The sequence below is a fragment of the Arvicola amphibius genome, chromosome 4, assembly GCF_903992535.2.
Source record: "Arvicola amphibius chromosome 4, mArvAmp1.2, whole genome shotgun sequence".
NCBI classification, from domain to species: domain Eukaryota; kingdom Metazoa; phylum Chordata; class Mammalia; order Rodentia; family Cricetidae; genus Arvicola; species Arvicola amphibius.
In genome coordinates this window covers 127085691-127105438 of record NC_052050.1, presented here as the reverse complement: position 1 = coordinate 127105438, position 19748 = coordinate 127085691, and the positions used below count along the sequence as shown (strand labels likewise).

Below are 19748 nucleotides of genomic sequence, written 5' to 3'. Positions count from 1 at the left end.
CCAGGAGGAGTGCTTTACTCCACTTGGAACTACATAACTTCTCCCTAGTTTCCGGGATTTCTGGAGAACTAGAGATTTAACAAGCGCATGGATACACGGGGCCAATAAGAATCTCTATAAACAGGATAGTGTTGCTATTTGAAATCACCAAGGTAAATTGACACAGAGAAATTCAACAATAGATAAAATTTTGAAGCACACTGAACTGAGATGTCAGCAAATGTTTGTGTTTACCCCAAAACCAGCATGGGAGTTTGAGGTGAAAATGAAATAGGTGTGGTTTGGGAAGCCACTTGAAGTTTGCTCATTCCACTCTCCTTTCCTGCTCTCAGGACTCCCTGGCTTCAAATATTTGGTAATTTAGTGCAGAAAATTAAGGTCACAGACAAAGTACAAGAACTTTTAATACACCATTAATACTAATGATTAAAAATTATTGCATAGTCTTATGCATTTACCCTAAAACATTTTCTGAAAGTAAACCAATTATATAAAAGACAAACAACCCTTTTAAAACATGGCTGCCTTCACTACCTCGCTCTTCTCTCCTTTTTTGTCTTTTCAGTACTTTTGTCCATTGTTTTCTCATTGTCTCCCCTGCACTTTGGGCAGTACCATTTCCCCTTTGGTTTATAGGTGAGTGAAACACATGAGAAGTGGAACCATTCAATGGGACACTGTTCATTGTCACAGCCTATCATTTCCCCGTAAGACACTTGGTTACATAAGCAGTAGGTAGGTTCATTGGGATCTATTGCAAACTCAACAGGCGAGGCTTCCCTTTCCTGCTTGGCCTTGGAGCGTTTCTTTTTCTTGGCGGATTTGGATTTCTTTTCTTTTGGTGGCTGATCATCACAGTCTTCAACCCCATTTGTCATGTGACATAAATCCCGGCTCTCACTGGTTCGCTGTCTTCGAGGTCTTCTAGAAGATCGCTCAGGTTGACTAGAATCCATCTTCCCTTTGTCTGCGGCGCGTTCACTTTCAGCAGGATCTTGGAAACACTGTGAGTGCAGCTCCATTTGTCTTGCCCGATTTTCCACCAATTCGAGCATTTGTGTTACAATCTGAATTTTTTCATCTCCCAATTCCTGGCTATTAATCAACGCTCTCTGCAGATGCTGCTGTAGGCGTTTTTTCTGGTTTGAATCATCTTCTTTCTTATATTTTTCATAGACATCATCAATTTCCTTTAAAGTTTCTACAAGAGGGGAAAAGGAGATTATTATGGCATATTAGCACACAAATCATTTTCAAGATAGAATTAAAGCAGAAACCACATTTGACAGTATGTACACATTAAAAACATTACTCTCAAACAAATTCACCATCATGAAAGTGTACTCAGGAGCAAATGGCTCAACAGGCAAAGGAGCTTGCTATCAAGCCTGACAAGCTCAATTTGGGTTGGCTAGTCATTCATTCATTCATTCATTCATTCATTCACTTATTCATCCGTTCACTTATTTACAAGTATGTATGTGTGTTGGTGTTTTGCCTGCATGCATGTGTGTATGAGGTTGTCGTGTGAGCTGCAAGTGGGTAATGGGAATTGAACCCAGGTCCTCTGGAAGAACAGCCAGTGCTCTTAACCACTGAACCACCTCTGCAAGCCCCAACAACCTCAGTTTGATCCTTGGGTCACGCTATTGTAGGCGCACAGAACTAAGTCCTGCAAACTGTCCTCTGACTCCCACATATGCATTTATGTGCTCTCACACACAATATAAATAAAAGGTTTTTTTTTTGTTTGTTTGTTTTTATCTTTTCCAGACAGGGTTTCTCTGTAACTTTGGTGATTGTTCTGGAACTAGCTCTTTCTTGTACACCAGGCTGGACTAGAACTCAGAGATCTGCCTGCCTCTGCCACCGAGTGCTGGGATTAAACATGTGTGCTAAATAAAATTTTAAAAACTTTTAAAGGCTGTTCTGGTTAATTTGCTAAACTTGACAGAAGCTAGAGTTATTGAGGAAGAGGATGTCTCAACTGAGAAATGCCTCAATAAGACCAACCTTTGGGCATTTTCTTGAATTATGATTGATATAAAGAGAGCCCAGCTCACTGTGGACACTTTCAAGCCTGGGCAGGTGGCCTGAGCTGCATAAGAAAGGAGGCTGAGTGAGCCATGAGAAGCATGGCAGTAAGCAGCCTGGCTTATGCTCTAGTTCCTGCTCCAGGTTCCGGCTTCGAGTTCCTGTCCTGACTTTCCCTAGACAGGGACTGTGACCCGAGAGTTGTAAACTGAAACAAACCCTTTTCTCTGCAAGTTGCTTTTGGTGACAGTGCTTTACCACAGCAACTGAAACCCAAGACAGAGGTAAACTAACAAGAACATAAACATTTAATATTACTTATCTGTATTAAGAAAGGTAAAGGGATAGGGAAATGGCCAGTCTGTGAAGTGCTTGCCAGAGAATCATGAGGACCTAAGTGACTCCTAGTACCCACGTAAAAGGCCGGTGTGGCTGTGTGCCCGTAACCTCAGTGCCGGGGATGCAGACAGCCTCCCTGGGGTTAGCTGCTCAGAGGCAGTCTAGCTGAATCAGCAAGCTCAAATGAGAGACCCTGTCTCAAAAAACAAGGTGGAAAACAATAAAGGAAGATGTGGGACATCAATGTCTGGCCTTCACAGAACACACACACACACACACACAAACACACACACAAAAAAAACACAAACAAACACACACAGAGGTATGTAGTAAATTAATAATCAAAAGTATTGTGTAAGACTATTACATGCTAATTTAGAATTTGCTGAGTTCCTTATTGCCTATTCTTTATCTGAGCATCAAATCAACTCTATATACAAAATTTACATGCTGAACTCCAGCCATAAAATTTGAGGTGGTTCTGGGTCTCGACCGCAGATTATTACCCACCTGTGTGTCTGCAGGATTTACAGCTCAATCTGATTTGTTACATGACTCCAAAGAGACAATTACTGTAATTTTCACATCCTACCCCTGGACACTTTCAAAAGGCAGGCATCAGCATCTTTTAGCTTCCTGTCATCTTAGTTTTAATGGCTCTTTGACTTTAGCATCCCAGGGGAAATTCTGCAAACCAAGAAGACCATTTCTAGACTAGACCTGTTGCTCTCGGCATCCACAGAGCAAGCGCAGTAAAGTCAGCGCTGCATCATTCCACCTCTGCATCTAACTCAGCTGATGCAGCTGAGTCTACACTTGTCGAAGTTGTTAAGGCAATGGTATAAAAAGTTGGACACTTTTAAAACAAGCAAGAGCTGAGTCACCAGAATGTAAAATTTCACCAGTCACCAAAAATCTAATTAGTTTTATTCAAATCTGTTCTATTTCTTGCTCATATAAGGCACGATGCTAATATCAAAGAGATCAGTCTTGTTGGGGATAAAAAAAAAAAATATTAACTCTGCTTTCCAATACTATATAGCATATCATTGTTTTAGCTCCAATGTCATTACTATTATATCCCATACCACTATTTTATATTCCAATTGTAAAGAGCAGAAACGTTAAATAAGTAAAATACATGTAGTGGCTGTTTGAAATCAGGTAACAAAAGCAAATAATTAGCACATTTAGGGATTCCCTCCTCCCTGGAAATTGCAGGTATTAATACTTGATGGACAATTTCACCATTAAAGCTGAAGGTTCCAAAAGTACTCCCATCTGCATATCATAGCTGTAAATTATTTTTACATTGTGTGTGCATGTGCACGTGTGTGTGCATGTGTTTATAAGCACTCGTGCATGCCACAGCACTCATCACAGAGTTCCTGTGTCATACTTGCACACTGACACATTATAGAAATAAAAAATTATGTTTTAAAGACACCTTAATTATACAGTGAGATATGACCTCCTGAATCAAAATAAACAGTAAAAAGAGGGGTTGGGACTAACTCAATGGTAAATGCTTGCCATATATGTGTGAGACCCTAGGATCAATATACAGTCACTTAAAAAAATTACACAGCACAAGCCTTTGAGGATGCCCTCACTTTACACGAGAAGAACTGCCAAATCTGTACATCTGATCTTATGGTACTTCCCACACACCGTATGACAGGAACTCGGATTACATGTTACAGTCTAGCTCAAAGGTCACCATTTCCCCAGAAAATTATGAATGAAAGGCTGAGGAAACCATAAAAGTTTTCTAATAACCATATCCTGCAATGAATATTTAATTTGATTGTTTTTTTCTTTATTTCTCTACTTAATGGACTGTTCAGTGATTCCTGACTCAGACAGGCGAGGAGCAATTTCTTTGGCTCCCTCACTAAGCACTGACCCCTGTATCAGAAAATACTTAAAAAAATAAAATCTGAACCAAGAACACAAGAATACATAAAGCTTCTAACAAAAATAAAACTATGAAGTTAGGCTTAGCAACTAAGTGCAGGCCTTTCAGTACTATAAGGCTCACTACTCATGTTACCTGAGCAACTTATGACAATTATAGAAAACTGGAATCAAAGACTTTCCTGTCAAAAAATTATGTCACTAACAACCTAAAACAGTCTCAATTTTGTGCCTTTAAAGAATACAATGCAATGTTAACATAGGCAAGCTACAAATTTTGGCACAGAATTCTTAAGCAGGTGTCCCATTGCTAGGCTGGCATTCATGTATGTCCCCCATGTCTATAGAAAAAAAACCGCAGGATGATGCTCGTAAAGGGTGTGGGGTGGGTGGGATCTCTACCTATCCTCTGTGAGCCCTGAATTCAATCCCTTGGGAATGAGAAGAGTCACACGATTTGCAAACAGGTGTGTTCTTGAAGACAGCTTTGAAATAAAATACTCTCCACATAATTAACTGAATACGTTCGTTACTTTAGCACTGTAAATTTTATCTATTAAAGTCACTTTCTTTTTACCTTGTATGTTGAACCTGGTGAAGATACGGGCACACTGTACAAACAATACTGTCTTTTCCCAACAAATTATTCTTACCAAAGACTCAGAAGACAAAATTGTTGTTGGTTGAGACACCTAAGAGTTCTAACATACAAAAACGACGTCACCATGAGGTTTTAAGTTACAGGGTTGGTGACATGTCTGGAAAAACAGAGTGGCTACAAGCTGTTTTTCCAATCCACATTAGGTCTAGGCTGTTCCCTGACTGAAGGACGAACTTATCCCCATTTATCTCCTGTCCTAGCAGCAAAAAGGTACTACAGTCCCTAAAGGTGACTTCTTGCCCTAGTTTCTTTGACGACAAAAAACCCTCCCCCTTAAAAAAAATAAAAAAGCTTTTCTCCTCGTTTAAACTTGGTGGAGGAGGAAGCTAAGGGTACAGGGACGCCAGGTGGTTGCCCAGCCAACGAACCCACTTCCTCCAGAGGTCCGGAAGTGACACAGTCCGGAACCTACGCTGAGCCCGGGTCAGCGACAGTCCCAGAGCAGTGCCCGCGCCTTGATTCACTGGGTAGGAGAGATTTGAAACAGCACCCTCCCCAACACTGACTCCGCCCAGGCATCTAATGCCCCGCCCAGCAGGTGACCCACGAACACTCAGCTCATTCCACCCAGGCCCCTCCAAGCAGTCCGCGTGGCCGAGGCCCGCGGGAGCGCGCGCCCCGCCCATACGACGTCACACCTGCAGGCCCCGCCCCTAGACCGGGGCCCTCCCCCGCCACACACACACACACACACACACACACACCGACACACTCACATATATATATATATATATATACACACACACACTTACATACACTCACCCTCTCCGCCCGGCCCTGCGGGGGACCCCTCCCCCTTTAACCATTTGGCAGGAGCCGAGGAAGGACCGAGGCACCGGACGGCACAGAACTTTCCCCGGGGCGAGAGGGGAGCACAGACTGTCCCAGTCTCGCGCCACGCCGGGAGCCGGAGGGGGGGGGGGGACCGTCACCCAAGTCCACCTTCGCCGTCCTCTCGCCCCCTCCCCCCGCACGTTCCAATGCATCTGCTCGCAGAGGGAGGGACCCGGCGGGCAGGGGCCAGCAGGCCCAGCACCCAGCCCAGCCCGCGTCCCACTGCACACTCGCCAGCCCGGGACAAGACAAGCGTGCGGCAGCCCAGCCGACGGGCACCGGAACAAATGCTCACTTAAAATGGCTGATTCCCGTCCGCGGCAGCTGCAGCCAGCAGCTCGGGCTGCAGCAGCGGAGGCTGACGGGCGGCTCTCGGAAGTCCCGAGCAGCCACAGTCAGGACAGGGAGGGCCGCGAGGCCGGTCTGCATTCGCCCCCCCAACCCCCCGCTTCCCGGTCCCACAACACCAGATCGCTCACTGCACTTCCCCGACACTGTCACCCGAGAGAGAGAGAGAGAAAGTACCTTGGTATTTGTTGTCCAGCTCCCGCAGCACCGACACGTTCCTCTGCATGTCGTGGGGCAGCGACTCCACGCACTCCAGGTAGTCCTGCACGTAGCAGGTGAGCAGCCGGCTCCGCTCTCCGGTAAGGAGCGCGGCCGAAGAGTACAGCTGCTGCTGCTGCCCTAACATCCTGGCGCCGCCGCCGCCGCTGCTGCTGCTGCTCCTCGCCGCCGCCGCCGCCGCCGCCTCCGCATCCAGCAGCCACACATGCAACAGCCACGACCGCCGCTCCTCCGCTCGGCCGCCCGGCGCCGCAGGGACACGGCCGCCGCTCGAGAGGGCACCGCCGAGTCCCCCGATCTCCACTCCCCCCTAAGAAGAAACCCTCACTCCCCGCCCCCGCGGGAACAAGCCCAGGGGCGGGGCGAGACCTGGGCTCCCTCCGGCCCCCTCCCTCGCGGGGGAAAGAGAGCAGCGGGGTTCCCCGCGGCCGATGGCGCCGGGCTCTCGAGCGGTGACACGGGCTATCACCCCGGGAGTCCCCAGACACTACCGGAGCTGCCCGGTCGCCCAGATCCCCGTGACAAGTCCCTCGCTGCCCTCTCTCCGCGCTATCAGCCTCGGTGCCTGTCGGAGTCTCAGTGGACTTGACCCCGCCCCTAAGCCAGCGGCCGCGTCTGCGCCTGCGCGGCACTCACTCCTAATAAGGCCGGGGCCCCGCCCCTATCGCCCTACGGAGGGTTCGCATTCTCCCGCCTTCCCTGCGCCACCCGGGCGATTGGTCTGTCAACTCTCGCCCGGGGTGGGGGGAGGGTGCGCAGGGCGGCCAAACGGCAGGCTGCGCCCCGCCCCCTCTTAAAGGGGCCGCATGGCTGCGCCGACCCCTTCGCCCCAAGTCGGACGGTTGCCCCCGAGAGGCCAGGCGGCCGGCTTCTCTTCTCTGTACCCCACCGGGATGAGGGAGCGCCGGCCAGGCTCGCTCGACCCCGTGGTACCGACCTTGCCTCCATCTGGCGGATCCGGGATGCGCCTCTCTCGCGAGCCTCCGAGACAGCGAGCGGGGCCCCTGGGCGCTGCCGGCCGAGTGAGGCCTGCGGGAACTAAGGCGACCCAGGGTGCAGCGGGCGCGGCTCCGGGCATGCGCGGCGACTTCCCGCCGAGCGCCCCGCGGCCGTGGTCGGTCACCTCCCGCCCCTGCCGGCCTCACCGAGCACCGGGGCTGACCGCGGAGGTAGGCGGTGCACCCTGAGTCCCCGCCTGGCGTGCGGCCCCCTACCCCAGCGCCGGGGTGGCTGGCAGGGTCCGCTCGCCTCCTCGAGCGCCTTGCATGTGTGGTTTAGGGAGAAGCTTGCAAGACTGCCCCCCCCCAAAACCACCTTAAGGAAACTGTTTTCAGGGATCGGGTCACTTAAGCATCAAACGCCAGCGAGGACCTGGCTTGGTCGCGGAATGAGAAACACGCTCGCGCGTACACACACACACACACACACACTCACACGGCATTTTATTTTCACTCGGTTTTATTACTAACAAGTAGGTGAGCAGTGCAGTGGTATTAAAAATCCAAAGAGCCAGCGAGTGCGGTGCTTTCTGTGTGAGCGGTTTTCCAGGCTCACTCTCCGAGTTACTATCAGTGAAATGCCAGGCGGAGGAGCTAGTTGTAATCACAGCTCGACTTCCGGGGTGTATATAAATAAGTGAGTTTTGTTTTTCAAAGAAACCGGTGTAAGTAGAAGGAGTCCTCGCCGAATTTTGATGAAACGCGCCCTCCCTTCACCCCCCCCCCCCCCGTAAGCCCTCTTGGGAGCAGAGTATTTGAGTGGAAGAAAATACAGAGTGCTAAGTTGGGTCCCTTTGCCTGGTTTGCAGCGCTGCACCTGTTGCACCCCAGTTCAGAACACTTCCGACTAGCGGTGTGTGCTAAGCAGCTGTTGGCATACCAGTGAAAATCTAGGTCTGGTCTGGAGGAAATTTTGAATTTCGTAACACACAACACGGAATTCCGCGTCCCGAGGACAAGGGCGATATTGTAAAGGACTGGGAACGCTTCGTGTGGTCTTTTAACTCGAGGATTTTGACCACTCAATTATTAAAAGTCAACCCAGGCCAAAAAAAAAAAAAAAAATTGAATTTCTGACGACTTGGGCGAATTTTCTGTCTGCAATTCTTTAAATCTTTCATATTGAAAATCATCATTGTTAAGATTGAAGATGACTTAGGGTTTTGTTGTTGTTGTTTATTTAGTTGGTGGTTTTGTTTTGGTTTTTCCCAGAACTCGATGTTTGCTCACAAATTTGATTCAGCTAATCCCCCTGCAAGATCGAATTAATGCAAGACGCAGTGTTTCTTTTTGATTGGAGTAAGGCACTAGGGACCTGTGGATTTTATGCAACCCGCTCACTGCACACACCAGGCAGACAATGATGTGTGAGTCGGTGATGCAGAATTCCCAAGAACGACAAAAACAACAAAAGCTGGGAGTCAAGAAAGGATTTGGAAAGCATTCTTGTAACCGCTCATAATTCTGACTGAACTAAGATACTGTATTTCCACTATGACGGGTATATGTACTTCAAATACGATAACGTGTGAATGGCTGCAGATGTACTTTCCTTGCTATTTGTATTTACACTGGTAATCTCATCCTGGCCTCCTGCTGGCAGCCTGTGTGGGGAAAGTTCTTGCATGGGGATGGCAAGTGGGCATAGTTCCTCAACCCAACTCTTGGCCCTAGTTAATTTATCATTGTCCTTTTCTTCTAAGTAGCCAGTCATGTGGCCTCTTCAAATTGGGTTTCCTAGCCCTTCCACATGCAGAATTTAAAAATCCCCACTCTCTACAATATAGAAATTGACCATATTAATTGTGGTGGGGGAAGGTATTTTTCTTTGGTCTTTTCTTTTCTTTTTTTTTATATTTATTTATTTATTTATTATGTATACAATATTCTGTCTGTGTGTATGTCTGCATGCCAGAAGAGGGCACCAGACCTCATTACAGATGGTTGTGAGCCACCATGTGGTTGCGGGGAATTGAACTCAGGACCTTTGGAAGAGCAGGCAATGCTCTTAACCACTGAGCCATCTCTCCAGCCCCTTCTGTTCTTTTCTTATACTGACCTTGAAAACGATAAGCAGGTGATGCCCCCAAATTAGTGTTCAATTGACTTTAAGTTACTGGACTAAATCTAGTATATACCATTCATTAGGCCCCTAATGGGAAATGTCTCCAAGCCTATTTCCTTTATAATAAAACGTTTATATCCTTTGTTAATATTATATGAGAGGAGAGGAACAATCTCAACTAATTAAAAGCAAACTAGCAAGAAGTTCTGAGGGAAAAAATCAGCTTCTGCTTTAATCAAACCAATTAAATTAGAAAATCCTTTCTTCTACTGTTTAATTTTTTATTTTTTTCCTTTTTAAAGATTTGTAAGTGTCTTCCCTGCATGAATGTTCATCATGTACATGCCTGGTGCTCAAGGAGGCCTGAAAGGGTGTCAGACCCCGTGGGACTTGAATTTCAAACAGTTGTAAGCCACCGTATGAATTCTGGGGACCAGACCCACATCCTCTGTAAGAACAAACAGCAAGGGTTCTTACTCTCTGAGCCTTATCTCCAGCCCTGAATTGTTTTTTAACTTTTTGGATTTTGCTTTTTAACTATGCTTTTTAGGTTAGCATACAATGTAAAGGGTTTCATCTTGTCATCTTCATATAAATGTGTCACAGACCAGGCTGGCCTCAGACTTGAGGGTGTCTTGGTGTGTCTATCTCCCAAGTGCCGGAAGTACAGGCTTATGCTACTGTGCACAGTGTAGCCTGGATTCGAATTGTTTTTAATGATAAAAACCCGGAGTTAGATATCAGGTCACTGGAGAGACCTTTTACCTCTACCAAATCCTCAGACTGAAAAGGCGATCCTGTCTCTGCCAAACCTCAGACTGCACTGAGCTCCCGTCTTCTCCTGCCTTAGATTCCTCTCTCTGCCCAGCCATATCACTCCTGTCTCCACCTCCCTAGTGCTGGGATTAAAAGCCTGGGATCCCAAATTTTGGGATTACCTTTGTGTGAGCTCTGTTTCTCTTTTAGACCGATTCAATCTTGTGTAGCTCAGGGTGGCCTTGAACAAACAGAGATCTCTCTGCCTCTGTCTCCAGAGTACTGGAATTAAAGGTATATGCCACCACTCCCTGGCCTCTCATGGCTTAGTTCTGCACTCAGATCTTCAGGCAGGCTTTATTTGTTAAAACATAAACAAAATATCACTACAGCCCAGCTTAATGTTCTTAAATTTTTTATGATGAAAACTTCCAAACACAAAAGTATGTATACCGTCCACTCATGGTCAACCTTGTCATTGTGTTGTTTAGTCTATAACCCTTGTTCTGTTTTACCCTCAGTGGATTGTTAAAATCTTATGTGAGAGGCTCTAGAGTTAGCTCTGTGTTTAAGAGCACTGACTGCTCTTGGAGGACCTAGGTTCAATTCCCAGCACCCACAAGGTGATTCACAATCACTCCTAGCTCCAGTTCCAAGGCAATCTGACTCCCTTCTCTCACCTCTGTGGGCAACAGGCATAGATGGGTGCACCTACATTCATGCAGGCAAACACTTTACACATAAAATAATTCCTGTGTCGTCTTCTGACCTCTGTGGTACCAGGCACCCACATGGTGTACATATATATATATATATATATATATATATATATGTTCAAGTAAAATATCCAATGTGCCGCCAATGTGTGCAATAAAAAAAACTTACATGAAAATACTTTATGAACAAATAAGAGATAACAAGATTTTAAACATACATTGCTATTACCCTAACTTATATTTTTTTATAATTTAAATTTTCATGTTTGTCTCCCGTCTCATTTAATCTTTTCACATTTGGTTTAACAGAATACAATCAAGCCTCAAACATTTCATTTGGTTAGTGAGGTCTTTCCCAAACCAGTAAGAGCAGTTAATCCATTCTTGAGTTTAATGAAATGGCAGTATTTTTCTGACATTTGGATGGTTGAAAAGCACTCTTAAAAACACGGGGAGAAATTACTGTAAATGAAATCTCATATCAAAAGGTCACCAAGCCTGGTGTGGTGGCATACATCTTTAATCTCAGCACTTTGGAGGCACAAACAGGTAAAAATCTGTGAGTTCAAGGTCAGCCCCTATCTACTTAGGGATTTCCAGGCCAGCTACACAATGAGGCCATGTCTTCAAAACATAATAAAGGCCCCCAGTTGACAACTCTCCATAGAAATGTATTTGTACTTAATGCAAATGAGTCCTTGAAATCTAGAAATTTGTATTAATTTTAGAGGATAATTGTTCTGGATGGTCCTGTGAAGATTTTAAATTCTCTTGAAAAGCCCAAAACTTCATCACTACAAAAAGCAACCAATAAACTTGCGAATTAATGGTCTATATCTCCACTAAGCTCAGTTGTTTTTTTTTTTCTTTTTGGTTTTTTGAGACAGAGTTTCTCTGAACTTGCTCTTGTAGACCAGGCTGGCCTCAAACTCACAGAGATCCACCTGCTTCTGCCTCCCTAGTGCTGGGATTAAAGGCGTGAGCCACCACAGCTCGGCTGAGCTCAGTTTTAAGACATGTTAGTTGCTTTATAAATACAGCTAACAGCCGGGCGGTGGTGGCGCACGCCTTTAATCCCAGCACTCGGGAGGCAGAGGCAGGCGGATCTCTGTGAGTTCGAGACCAGCCTGGTCTACAAGAGCTAGTTCCAGGATAGGCTTCAAAACTACAGAGAAACCCTGTCTCGAAAAACCAAAAAAAAAAAAAAATAATAAAATAAATAAATAAATAAATACAGCTAACATACACTAGTTAATTAAAAAGAATATATATGAAGTCTTCACCAACTGAAGAAACCTCTTACAAGTGGTGTCCCCCACTGCCCCCCCAAAACCAATAAGAATAAACTCTATGTAACTTGGTGTCATTTTCACCAAATCTACTGTATCTTGAGAATGAAGACTAGACTGGACCTGGTGTGGACATTGTGCTGCTTGTCTGCAAACGAAAAAATGCATACACTAAATCTTGACGTCATGATTTAATCATATTTGGTAAAGGAAGGGAGTGTACCCTGGAGATGTGATTTCATTTTAGCAGTAATTTTTTTTTTCATTTAAGAAAACACAGCTGGGCAGTGGTGGCACATGTCTTTAATCCCAGCACTCGGGAGGCAGAGGCAAGCGGATCTCTGTGAGTTTGAGGCCAGCCTGGTCTACAAGAGCTAGTTTCCACAACAGGCTCCAAAACTAAAAATAAGAAAAGACATTAGGACAATAGGACAAAGTTAGGGAAATATCAGCTTCTCTGTTGAAAATGCTACATGAAGTCTAACTACTTCAGGTTAGGGTTTATAGCAGTACTGTTCAACACTTAGGATAACTACCTACTAATAGCAAAGAGTTACCCTAAAACATGTGAATTACGGAGCCAGAAATTACTTGAGCTGCGTTATAAGAAATTCAGCCTACTATTCCCATAACTAATGAAAAAGGCAAACATTTTGTCCCCTTGGTTATCACACAGAGAAAAATAACGCATATGTTATACTTTGCATAATGCTGACCAGAAAAACATTCATTTTCCCTAGATGGTTACCATAGTTACATGAGCCATTTATAACATCAAGAGGGGGAACTAGGTCACAGTATTGAAGGAGTTTGAATTATGCAATTATGTTTCCTAAAAGCAGAGGAAAGGTTTGAAATTTAGAGAAGAGAGATTTATGCTGTGTGTTCAAATTGAAATTATGCTCTGATTTTGCCTGTGGAACTTTAAAATTTGGTCCAAAACCAAAGTATTTATATAGTAGATGTGTTGCTCAACTTTGTAGTAGGTAGATCCATAAGTGCCATTTTCTAAAAGATACCAGAACATTCTGTCCTTGCAGATAACCCTTTCATCCTAGTAGGCTATCTTTCCGGAGATGTTTTGCCAGTAATCTGTACACCCCGTTGTTGCGGAGGATCTGAGTGGTTAGATGCATGGGGACTGCAGCTCTCATGCCTTCTGCAACAGCCTGAGAAAAAGCGCGGCAGGGCAGGATGCCTGTGACACACTGTCCATCGTTGGCGAAATGTGATACTGCCTTGGACTCGTTAACTTGTGGTTTGCTATAGATATCATCAAGTGCAAATGAAAGCATGTGTGGAGGAAAGAGAGTGAGGCTTTTTGTTTGATTGTTTGTTAGATGGTTTGGCCTGGAACGCATAGAGATCTGTCTGTCCCTTTCCAAGGGCTGGGATTAAGCGCATATACCCCCATGTCCATTGAGGGAATTGTGCTGAGAGCCATGGGGGTATAAACTCCATCCTTCTTGTAATACATTTTTATTCATTCTTTGAAAACGTCATATAGCCATACAATATATTTTGATCATATTTATTCCCATTCCCCCCCAGTTCCACATCTTTCTTGTTTCAATTATTTCTTTTTTTATTGATATTTATTGAGCTCTACATTTTTCTCTGCTCCCCTCCCTGCCTCTCCCTTCTCCCTTTCAATCCTCCCCAAAGTCCCATGATCCTAATTTAGTCAGATCTTGTCTTTTTCTACTTCCCATGTAGATTAGATCTATGTAAGTCTCTCTCAGTGTCCTCAATGTTGTCTAAGTTTTCTGGGATTGTGGTTTGTAGGCTGGCTTTCTTTGATTTATGTTTAAAAACCACCTGTGAGTGAGTATATGTGATAATTGTCTTTCTGTGTTTTCTAACTCCATTCATTTTCCTGCAAAATTCAAGCTGTCGTTAAGCTTTTCTGCTGTGTAGTACTCCATTGTGTAAATGTACCACATTTTTCTTATCCATTCTTCAGTCGGGGGGCATTTAGGCTGTTTCCAGGTTCTCGCTATGACAAACAATGCTGCTATGAACATAACTGAGCACGTTTCCTTGTGGCACGATTGAGCATCCTTTGGATATATACCCAAAAGTGGTATTACTGGGTCTTGAGGAACGTTGTTTCCTAATTTTCTGAGAAATCGTCACACTGACATCCAAATGGATTGTACCATCTTGCATGCCCACCAGCAATGCAGGAGTGTTCCCTTTACCCCACGACCTCTCCAGCATAAGTTGTCATCAGTGTTTTTGACCTTGGCCATTCTTAACAGGTATAAGATGGAATCTCAGAGTTGTTTTGATTTGAATTTCTCTGATGACTAAGGATGTTGAACATTTCCTTAAGTGTCTTACAGTCATTTTAGATTCCTCTGTTGAGAGTTCCCTGTTTAGGTCTGTATTCCATTTTTTTTATTGGATTATGTGATCTTTTGGTGTCCAATTTCTTGAGTTCTTTGTATATTTTGGAGATCAGACCTCTGTCTGATGTGGGGTTGGTGAAGATCTTTTCCCATTCTGTAGGCTGTTGTTTTATCTTGTTGACTGTGTCCTTTGCTTTACATAAGCTTTTCAGCTTTAGGAGGTCCCATTTATTAATTGTTTCTCTCAGTGTCTATGCTGCTGGAGTTATATTTAGGAAGTGGTTCCCTGTGCCAATGCATTCAAGTGTACTTCCCAGTTTCTCTTCTATAAGGTTCAGTGTGGCTGGCTTTATGTTGACGTCTTTGATCCATTTGGACTTGAGTTTTGTGCATGGTGATAGATATGGGTCTATTTTCATTCTTCTACATGTTGATATCCAGTTATGCCAGCACCACTTGTTAAAGATGCTTTCTTTTTTCCATTTGATATTTTTTGCTTCTTTCTCAAAGATCAAGTGTTCAAAGATGTGTGGATTGATATCCAGGTCTTCTATTCAGTTCCATTGCTCCTCCTGTCTGTTCTTATGCCATCAATTATTTCTTTTATAGTTTGTTATAATCACATTTCCCCCTTTTCTTTCCTCCCTCCAAACCCATATAACCCCTTGCTCTCTTTCAAATTCATGACCTCTTATCATTCTTTGTTGTTATATAGAGTACATACAGATATACATATTTCTAAATACATAAATATGAACTGGTCAGTCTGAAAATGTTACTGATATGTATGCTTTCAGGGCTGACCACTTGGTGTTAGACAGTTGGTGTGCCCTCCTGAAGCAGCTTCTCGCTCCAGCATTGCTTAGCTGCCTATAGTTTGTTGTGTAGGTCTGAGGCCACATGGGCTTTCCCCTGTCCACTGTGCATGTCTATTGGTGTCATCCTTGTTTAGCTCACGTTTTAGGCAGTCTTGTTGGTGAGACTTAGTGGGTGCATCTTTTGACATTCCTAGGAGACTTGACCTCACAGCCAAAGCCTGGTCCTCTGGCTCTTGCCGTCTTTCTGCCCCTCTTCTGCAATGATCCCTGGCCTTAGGTGTGCCTGCAGTGCACTTCCTTCCTTTCTTTGTTCTGGATCACGGATTCTTCAGTGGAGAAGAGTGCAGCTAACAGGCAGCCTCACTGAGGAGCCTGCAGTTACCGCGCCTGTCATGGAGTCATGCAGGAGAGTTTGAAGATCGCCCTACAAAACTGCCCACATGAACTGATGCCACAGCTCAGCCAAGTGAGACATTTGAAGCCCTGACAGGGACCCGAGTTCCCTCTCCAGATCCCATAAAGTAGAAGGAGAGTGTTGACCCCTGAGAACGGTCCACTGACCCCTACGAGCTTGCCTTGGCAAGTGCACACCTGTGCTCACACACACAAAGAAAGGGGTAATATTTTAAAATAGTAACGTCGCCTACAGACATGTTGTACACGTGACAATGGGATGGAGAGCAGTCACCCGCCCAGTGCCACAGAGCAGTACATAAATGAAGTACACAGCAAAAGACCAAAACAAAACTTCATGTGACTCTCGCTGAGAATCATTATTGGAAAGAAAAATACCAATAGAAAGAAAATTAAGGACTTGGGATTTTAGGAAATTTTTTTTTTCTGTGAAGTCTTGCAACAAATTTAACAGAATCACCCAAAAAGGGTGATTTTCTCTTCAAACTACCACTAAACTGAAAATGCCTGTCTAAATACCAGTCTAAATTACTTAGACTTATTTTCAAGAACCGTAGCCTTCAGCCTAGCTGGAAATTTGACTTTTAAAAATGAAACTAATACTATTGGCCAGGTGCTCTGAGCTAGAGTCTTTTATTCTTTTTAAGTGAGCTAGAGTCTTTTGTTCTTTTTAAGTTATTCTAATTGGGCCGCAGGTGGAGTGCACTCAGTAGTATTTGAGGCCCTATCTCAATCTTCTCAATCTCAGGCACCTAAAGAAGGAATTTTAATCAATTCCTTTTTTTGTTTTGTTTTGTTTTTTTGGTTGTTTGTTTGTTTGTTTTTTGAGACAGGGTTTCTCTGTAGCTTTGGAGCCTGTCCTGGAACTAGCTCTTGTAGACCAGGCTGGCCTCGAACTCACAGAGACCACCCGCCTACCACTGTCTCCTGAGTGCTAGGATTAAAGGTGTGTGCCACCACCGCCTGGCTCGAATGAATTACTTAATGAGGCTTTGTTGGAGCTATTGTCACATTAACTGCTTTTGGCATGATTAATCCAGATTTTGGTGAATAATGGTTATCTTTTATGGGAAAAGGATTTTTAAACTGCTTATTAAACTTATTTCCATAAACAGACATTTCCCAACAACTTCTGTACCTGAACGTAGTGTATGTCACTTATACAACATATGTAGGAAAGGCTTCTGGAAAATTATGTTTAAGCTCTATTTTACCAAATAATTTTGCTTGTTTGTTTGTTTTTGTTTTTCAAGATAGGGTTTCACTCTGTAGTTTTGGAGTCTGTCCTGGTACTTGCTCTGTAGACCAGTCTGGCCTTGAACTCACAGAGATCTCCCTGCTTCTGCTTGGGATTAAAGGCATGTGCCAGCACCGCCGGGCTGTCAAATAATGTTTTAAATCCATGTGTGTATGTGCGGGTATTCTTGTGTGAGTGCATGTTCATGTGTGGGGGTTAAAGGACAACCTAAGATGCCAGCAATTTTGCTTTTTGTTTACATTGTTTGATACAGGCCTTTGTTCCTGGCTGTGTATGCTGGCTAGCTGGCCCCAGGGCTTCTGGAAGCTTCTCCTCCACCTTTTATCTTGCCGTGGGAGTTCTCAGATGATAGACACGTGCTGCTGCAGTCCACCTTTGATATGAGTTTCCGGGACCCGGACTCGTGTCCTAATGCTAGACGAGCTCCCTACCCACTGCACCTTCTTAGCCAGTCATTTTAAAGGACCGGTTTTATAAAAACAGATTTTATAAGACCACAACTTAGAATCAGCTTTGTTTTTTGTTTGTTTGGGTTTGGTTTTTAGTTTTTCAAGGCAGATCGGTTTCTCTGTGTAACAGCCCTAACTTTCCTGGAACTAGCTCTTGTAGACCAGATTGGACTTGAACTCACAGAGATCTGCCTGCCTCTGCCTCCTGAGTGCTGAGATTAAAAGTGTGTGCCACTACTGCATGGTAAGAATCATTTTTTTTAAACCGGGCATTGGTGGTGCACATCTTTAATCCCAGCACTCGGGAGGCAGAGGCAGTCAGATCTCTGTGAGTTAGAGGCCAGCCTGGTCTACAAGAGCTAGTTCCAGGACAGGCTTCAAAGCTACAGAGAAACCCTGTCTCAAAAAACCAAAAAAAAAATCATGTTTTTAAATAAAGATTTATTTTCAGTTATGTACATATGTGTGTGTGTCTATATATGGGTTATATGGTTGTGTGGGTGCAGTGTCTGCAGGGTCCAGAAGAGGATATCAGGTTCCCTGCAGCTGGAGTTACACGAACTTGTGAGCCACCCGATATGGGTGTTAGGAACTGAACTCAGTCCTCTGCACTATGTCTCTAGCCTGAGCAACATGAGTATCTCTGCAAGGAATCATTTGTAAAAATTCCATATTTTCCTGAAAACATGCCTCCACTCTTACATTTTACAGAAGTCATATAAAACATAAAAGAAGTCACTGCTCTTACTAGGATGTCACCCATACCATGGTCATTGTCTACAGTCTTGCCACACAGTGTATAAACAGTTCTTTGATGCGCATCTGATAAAGCCAGGTCATTCATTGCAAGACAAATCTCATTTTAGCCCCCAAACCAAGTCTGAAGCAGCCGCGCTCTATAGACTATGGACTTGTATCACATGCAGGCCCAGCGCTGTTGGCGTCGTTCCCTGGGTGCTGTGCCCCAGTGCAGTGGGTCCTACATTTAAGCAGTGTGGTCAGTAGGAGATAACACTTCCCATTTCCACTGCTTATACCAGACCATTTCCCCGATACTAATATATTTTGACTTTCTGCTTTAGTACAAATATCCAGGGACAAAAATCTACAGTTACATATGTGGGAGAGGCAAATTGTTCTTTCAAATCCACATTTTTTTAGCAGTTTGAGAGAGGTTTTAGGTAATCTTTGACTCGGTGTAATTTCAAACTTGTGGTTAAAATCTTGTTTAATATTTGTGGGCTCTCTTTCCAGGGTTTCAAGTTAAAACATGAAAAGGTTTATTCTTTTTGTGGGTTGCGTGTCTTTAAGTAGCTATTAAGGTGGAAGCTACACGTTCACACTTTCTGTAGCTGCCTACTATCTCAGAAGGGGCCTGGGAAATAGAACTGCCCACAAGAGCACTTCTTCTCCCTGACGTCGTACACTGAGCTGTTGTTATAGGAATGAAATTTGGCAGGCATATCTATCTTAATCAAGAAGACTCGGAAGAAGGCAGCTGGGGGTGGGGCTGGAGAGATGGCTCAGAGGTTAAGAGCATTGACTGATCTTCCAGAGGTCCTGAGTTCAATTCCCAGCAACCACATGGTGGCTCACAACCATCTGTAATGAGATCTGGTGCCCTCTTCTGGTGTGTGGGCACACATGGAAGCAGAATGTTATATATATAATAAATAAATAAATCTAAAAATAAAAAAAAAAAGAAGGCAGCTGGGGAAGGAGACAGGGAGAAGACCCTGAATGTCATAAAACAACTGGGGAAGGAGACAGGGAGATGACACTGCATGACATCATAAGAAGGCGACTGGGAAAGGAAATAGATAGGGAGGTGACATTGCATGATGTCATAAGAAGGTGACTGGGAAGGGAAACAAGAGGCTGCATGACATCATAAGATGGTGACTGGGAAAGGAAACGGGCAGGTAGAAGCCCCAAATGTCATAAAGCAAAGAGATACAGGAAGCAGCTTTTACTTGTTACATGACTCAGAACTCCAAGAAATTGAGTTCCCCACAGGACATCTTTTTCAATTTGAAATATAAATTATTTTCCTAAGAAAATAAATACTGGTAGACACTGGCTGGCATGTGGCTCAGGAATGGAGTGCTTGCCTAGCATACTTAAGATTCTGGGTCCAGGCCTCAACATTGTTAAAAAAAATAGTAAAGAAAGAATTTAGATGGCTAATCACAGTTCATCACTGAAGGCAGCTGACAAGCACTCGAACATGGCAGGAATCAGGAGCTGATGCAGAGTCATGCAGGAGTGCTGCTTACTGTCCT

The 19748-nt window shown here is 44.4% G+C and overlaps 1 protein-coding gene across 1 annotated transcript; it reads right to left on the bottom strand.

Annotated features, from left to right (window-relative positions):
• Positions 1–386: 386 nt before the first annotated feature.
• On the bottom strand, positions 387–7478 carry Ing2 (inhibitor of growth family member 2). The gene is made up of 3 exons (XM_038326199.2): positions 7290–7478; positions 6311–6662; positions 387–1201 (listed from the first exon to the last, which is right to left on the bottom strand). Exons 1-3 carry the CDS (start codon positions 7428–7430, stop codon positions 531–533), a joined length of 1164 nt encoding a protein of 387 aa, XP_038182127.1. The 5' UTR covers positions 7431–7478; the 3' UTR covers positions 387–530.
• Between the last annotated feature and the right edge of the window lie 12270 nt (positions 7479–19748).

Excerpts from the sequence above, each read along its gene's own strand:
- Ing2 (XM_038326199.2), bottom strand. The coding sequence starts at position 7,430 with ATGCCCGGAGCCGCGCCCGCTGCACCCTGGGTCGCCTTAGTTCCCGCA. Across the intron at positions 6,663-7,289 it reads ATCCGCCAGATGGAGGCAAG|GGGGGAGTGGAGATCGGGGG; the intron begins GTCGGTACCACG and ends GTTTCTTCTTAG. Across the intron at positions 1,202-6,310 it reads GCTGGACAACAAATACCAAG|AAACTTTAAAGGAAATTGAT; the intron begins GTACTTTCTCTC and ends CCCCTCTTGTAG.